This window comes from Sinocyclocheilus anshuiensis, unplaced genomic scaffold (assembly GCF_001515605.1).
Source record: "Sinocyclocheilus anshuiensis isolate Anshui unplaced genomic scaffold, SAMN03320099.WGS_v1.1 scaffold4383, whole genome shotgun sequence".
NCBI classification, from domain to species: domain Eukaryota; kingdom Metazoa; phylum Chordata; class Actinopteri; order Cypriniformes; family Cyprinidae; genus Sinocyclocheilus; species Sinocyclocheilus anshuiensis.
Genome location: NW_015541091.1, coordinates 1 through 5,346, shown reverse-complemented (window position 1 = coordinate 5,346; position 5,346 = coordinate 1). Strand labels below are relative to the sequence as shown.

Below are 5,346 nucleotides of genomic sequence, written 5' to 3'. Positions count from 1 at the left end.
CTCATGGCGTCTGCTGCAGCGGTATGTCATCTGGGCTTACTACACATGCGCCCCCTGCAATTATGGTTGAAATCTCGAGTCCCTTGGACGGCGTGGACTTTGGGCCGTTTGCGCATCGCGGTCTCCCGCGGCTGCATCGAAGCTCTGAGGCCGTGGCGCAACCCAGATCTCTTCAGCCGGGGGGTTCCCCTGGGCTTGGTGACGTCGCGCGTTGTGGTCACGACGGACGCATCGACTCGCGGCTGGGGAGCAGTGTGCGAGGGCATGCCAGCTTCGGGGCTGTGGTCAGAACCCCAGAGCCGGTGGCACATAAACCGCTTGGAGCTGGAAGCAGTGTTCTTAGCTCTAAAGGATTTTCGGCCGCAGCTGGAACAGCGACAGGTACTGATTCGCACCGACAACATGTCCGTGGTCTCGTACATAAATCACCAAGGAGGCGTACGTTCCAGGGCTTTGTACAAGCATGCTCTGAAATGGGGAGTGTTTGTGAAATGGTGCCATGATGTTCATATCGACCCGGCTGCTTGCTCCGTGTCGGATGTGCTGCGTTTTCTACAGTACAGACTGGATAGTGGATCTCTGCCATCAACACTGAAAGTCTATGTGGCCGCTATTGCCTCGTTTCGTTCCCCGCTGGGCAGGCAATCGATCTGTAGGCACGCGCTGGTGGTGAGTTTCCTTAAGGGAGCGATGAGATTGCATCCCCCGCGTCCGCCTTCAGTCCCGCCCTGGGACCTAGAGGTGGTGTTAAGAGCTCTTTCACAGCCACCATTCGAGCCTTTAGCATCCGTTAATATGAAGGAGTTATCTCTCAAAACTGCACTTCTTCTTGCCCTCGCTTCGGCTAAGCGCATAGGGGATTTACATGCGTTTTCTGTGGACAGTGACTGTATTCGCTTCGGACCCGGTGACTGCAGCGTCACTCTCCGGCCGAGGCCGGGCTACGTGCCTAAATCACTATCTACCCCTTTCAGAGCGCAGACTGTTTCGCTGTCTGCCCTGTCTTCTGAGTCATCGACCTCGCGTGATGCGGACGCTCAGATTTCGGTGTGCCCCGTCAGGGCTTTGAGGACTTACATTGACCGTTCGGCCAGCTTTCGGCAGTCTGACAAGCTTTTCGTGTGCTATGGGGTGGTTGTACGAAGGGCCGGGCTGTGTCAAAACAGAGACTTTCCCACTGGATTGTGGATGCTATCACAGCTGCTTATACGAGCCAAGCTTTTGCCTCCTCCTTGGCGTGGTCAAGAGGTATGTCGATTCAAGATATATGCTTTGTATCCGGCTGGTCTTCTCAAAATACCTTCGCCATGTTTTACAAGCTGGACATTCAGTCCTTAGCTTCCCAAGTGCTGTCGGTGAGTGCTTGATTCACGTTATGCTACCTATATTTGTGTGTGTTATCTGCCTTGCACAGTTACTACTCTGCGCAGCCCTCTATGCTATTGTTGTTGTTGTCTGCCCTGTACTCAGTGCAGCTCCTGTTATTCAATGTCTAATTCGTGTACCATCATCATGTTATGTGTTATGCTGCTTAACACAGTTATCTCTGTGCAGCCCCGTCTATACTGTTGTTGTTGCTTCTACCCTGTTCTCAGAGCAGCCTACATTATTACTGGCCAGATATGCAAATTAAGTATACCTGGGCTTTAGACGCTCATTGGCTTATCTCCACCTATCAGCTGCGAGCCCGCCTAACAAGCATCGCTATTGGTTGTGGGAATCGTGTGTTCTATATTTGCTGAGTATGCGACTTGTGCAGACTGCTCGTAGCCTCTCTCATGGCGGGATTGAATATCGTTCCCATAACGGAGAAATATCTCCGTGATGTCTCGTGAAAGCTCGAGAGGGAACGCTCCGGTTACTATCGTAACCTCGGTTCCCTGAGAGCGGGAACGAGACATCACGGTGGTCGCCGTGTTCGCTGCTCGATCAGCTAAGCTGCGTTCAGTATCAGATTCTGACGTAATTGTCGCGTGCACCGCATTTTATACTGCCGCTCGAGCTCGTCAGTATTTGCATGCGATTTGCATACTTCGCGACAATTGGCCAGTCAACTGGACTGGCGTGAGCCAATAGGACTTCAGGAAAGGTTGGAAGGGAAGGAGTTCTCATAGCAGAGAAACCTCCGCAATGTTTTGTTCCCGCTCTCAGGGAGCCGAGGTTACGATAGTAACCGGAGACGTTTTTCAGTTACATTGGCTTCCTGTACGGTATCGCCTTCATTACAAAATTTTGTTGCTCCCCTACAAAATGTTACATGTTGGTTCTGTTTAGTTCCGTTTTGATTTTGGCCCTGTCCACACGAACACGGAATGTATAGCATATTTTTTAATAAGGCAACAATATATGATAGATACGATAGGACAAAGCAAATACAGTGCAGCACGAACTGTTTTTATACAGTCTATGAGCACGAAGCGCTTACAATGTGCGCATCCGGTGTGCAGAATGATGCGCTTGAAGCCTGAAGCAACCTGGCGTCACAGCCTGCACACCGGATGCGCACATTGTACGTGCTTCGTGTTAAAAACTGCAAAGCACAAAGTGAAGAGAAATTGATGCGTAGTGTATTATATCTGTGCAACAGTTATTGAGCCTTTCTTTTAACAGTTTTAAATTTCAGTTACTGTGCACATTAAAAACAATTTATAGTCTTTTCTACGCCCGTGTTTTGTTCTCACAGACACCCGGTAGCAAGTAACAAAACAACATTAAACTCCGGCAAGAAGATAAAGTCCTTTTTGCAAAATCATAGACATGTATTTACAAATCAAGTATAATGGGAACACAGAATGATCTTGGGAGAGCTTTACCGAGCTGACTGCTGTACACGAACGCGACCAGTGTTTAAAGGCTGAACGAATGGCTGACAGCCACAGCGGAGAAAAGGTAAAATTAATATTTATTTATTTATTTTGCTCATTCTGTTATAATAAAAAAATGTAAAATAAAACAACATCTTTTGATAGCTGCTGTTATTAAAAGAAAAGAGTGGCAGACTAAATACTAAGGCCCTGTCCACACGAATGCAGTTATTTTTAAAACCGCAGCTTTTTCTATGCGGTTAGGCCGTTTGTCCACACGCAAACGCAGCACCAGTTCACTGAAACAAAACTTTTTCGAAAACGCCTGCCAGGGTGAAGATTTTCAAAAACTCCGGTTGCAGTGTTATCGTGTAGACTTTTGGAGTTTTTGGCTTGTGACGTCAGCGTCTGCGCTGTTATCTCCACCTACTGGAGACTTTTTCAGGCTTCTGATTGGCCAACATGGCTTTACGGTTGAGATTATATCGCCATCTGTTGGTTTGGCATGCTCTTGACAGTGCTTCATAGCATGCGTTTGCATTTTCATGTGGACGGAGATTTTTTTAAAAAGGGAAGAAGGAAAAACTGTTTATAAAAATACCAGTGTACGTGTGGACATGGCCTTATACTGCCTCTCGAACGTGTCAGTATTTGCATGTGATTTGCATACTTCGCAACAATTGGCCAGTCATTTGAGTTGACTGGAAATTTTACTTCAGGAAAGGTTGGAAGGGAAGGTGTTCCCATAACGGAGAAATCAGGGAACATATGGCGCTTTTCCACTGCGTGGTACGACTTGGCTCGGTACGGCAAGGCACGGTTCGCGTTTCCACTGCAGTTCAGTACCGCTTTAGAGTGGGCGGGATTATTCACATGTCGTTATAGTTGCGCCGCCTCTACTACCACGACTCCTAAAAACAACTTTTTCATTCCGCATCGCCCCATCAAGCTCTCGCTGGATCCGCTCCTCTGCTATCAACGAGAGGAACGTCTGTACTTCTGCAACAGACAACAAAACTTTTTAGTTGTTAAAAAAAAGGTGGGCTCGTTCAAAACAGTTGCATTCGATCCTTCGCTGGCTGTGCTGATTTAAATCTAGCGGTTCTTTTGTGTTTGTGTCGCAAGTTCAGTGACGTAGGTAGTGACGATTCTCTCCGGCCAATCCGTGATCAGCAGAGTTTACACGTCACATTTTGCTAACGGTACGGTTCACTTGGAACCCCAACCGAAGTGGTACTAAAAAAAGTACCAGGTACCAGGCACTACTGTACCCAGTGGAATACCCCCCGAAAGTGAACCGTACCGAGCCGTACCATGCAGTGTAAAAGCGCCACTAGGTTACGATAGTAACCGGAGACGTTATGCGTCATGAATATTTTTGTATGGTATTGCCAGAAGACAGAGAGACTGTAAATGTTAAATCCGTATATCTGATGCAGGTTAATTTTATACACTAGCATTTATCGTTAGATTATCTTAATGCTAACACACATACACCAAAAGCCACAAAGCTTTAAGTGTCGTAGTAATCGTAGTTAAAATTCATTAAAGATCTAGACAGATAGATAGATAGATACTCACCTCGGACATGTTCACAGATCATAAGATAAGCAAGGAGAGCAACACTGGGACACAGCACCTTACAGCCCATCTTGTTTATGTCGGTGAATGCCAGCTCCAAACAAGGCCAATGTTATTTGTTTTTTTCGCAACTAATAAATATAAAGACAGCTTAGCGTAAGGAAATGCGCTTTTAAAATGTGTACTTTTTTAATAATTAAACGTCAACACATTCAGTACAACAACAAAAGATACGAGAGGTTCACATGAGAAAAACCTGCTAGCCGCTAGCATAACAATCAAAATGGGGTTTAAATTAACATGCCACATTATTAGACAACTTACACATGATCTGAACGAATGCAAAATAATAGGCTTAATTAATCAACCAAGCTTCATTTAATTTTCTTATAAGGCTATTCGTTAACGTTGCGCTAAAATAATGTTAACGTACGCAGCGCGTATGAAGGGCGTAATGGCCATTGGACACTGGCTTCATCTGTTAATTTAATAGTCGATAACAGAAACCCTAATCTAACTCGACACACGTAAAATACGATTTTGAAATAACAAATAATTTTACATAAAATAAAATAATGTAGTGATATCTTTTATTTTTTTGTGGATAATTTCTTTTTAAAATGTCGAGGACCTTGTGGTAGATAGGCTAATCTATACACAGAGAAGTGAAAATTAAATCCTTGTTTTAAGCAACCTTACCTTCGGGTGTTTTTAGAAGATTTCTCGGTGCTCCCTGTTCAGTGCTGGATTCAGACTGAGGCACATAAAGGTAGGGCAGGGAAATCGATTCCAAAAAGAATCGATTCCGCAATTCCGAGGCGTTGGGAATCGAGAGTCGAATCCATCAAAGGGAATCGACTCCTCATTCAGAGCCCTTTTCAGTTCAACAACGCTTATAATATCTATGGGTGGGTGCTTCTCAAACGGAAGGCTGCATCCTACGAAGGCTGCACACATTTAA

At 45.5% G+C, this 5,346-nt stretch overlaps 1 protein-coding gene across 1 annotated transcript in view; it reads right to left on the bottom strand.

Moving 5' to 3' along the window:
* The window catches only part of LOC107690736 (membrane cofactor protein-like), a 17,741-nt gene extending 12,568 nt beyond the window's left edge, over positions 1-5,173 (bottom strand). Inside the window, exons 1-2 of the mRNA XM_016489144.1 lie at positions 5,085-5,173; positions 4,386-4,516 (exon numbers count right to left, since the gene is read on the bottom strand). Coding sequence (XP_016344630.1) covers positions 4,386-4,455 — 70 coding nt within the window. The 5' untranslated portion in view covers positions 4,456-4,516; positions 5,085-5,173. The remainder of the gene's footprint in view (positions 1-4,385; positions 4,517-5,084) is intronic.
* Positions 5,174-5,346: the final 173 nt, after the last annotated feature.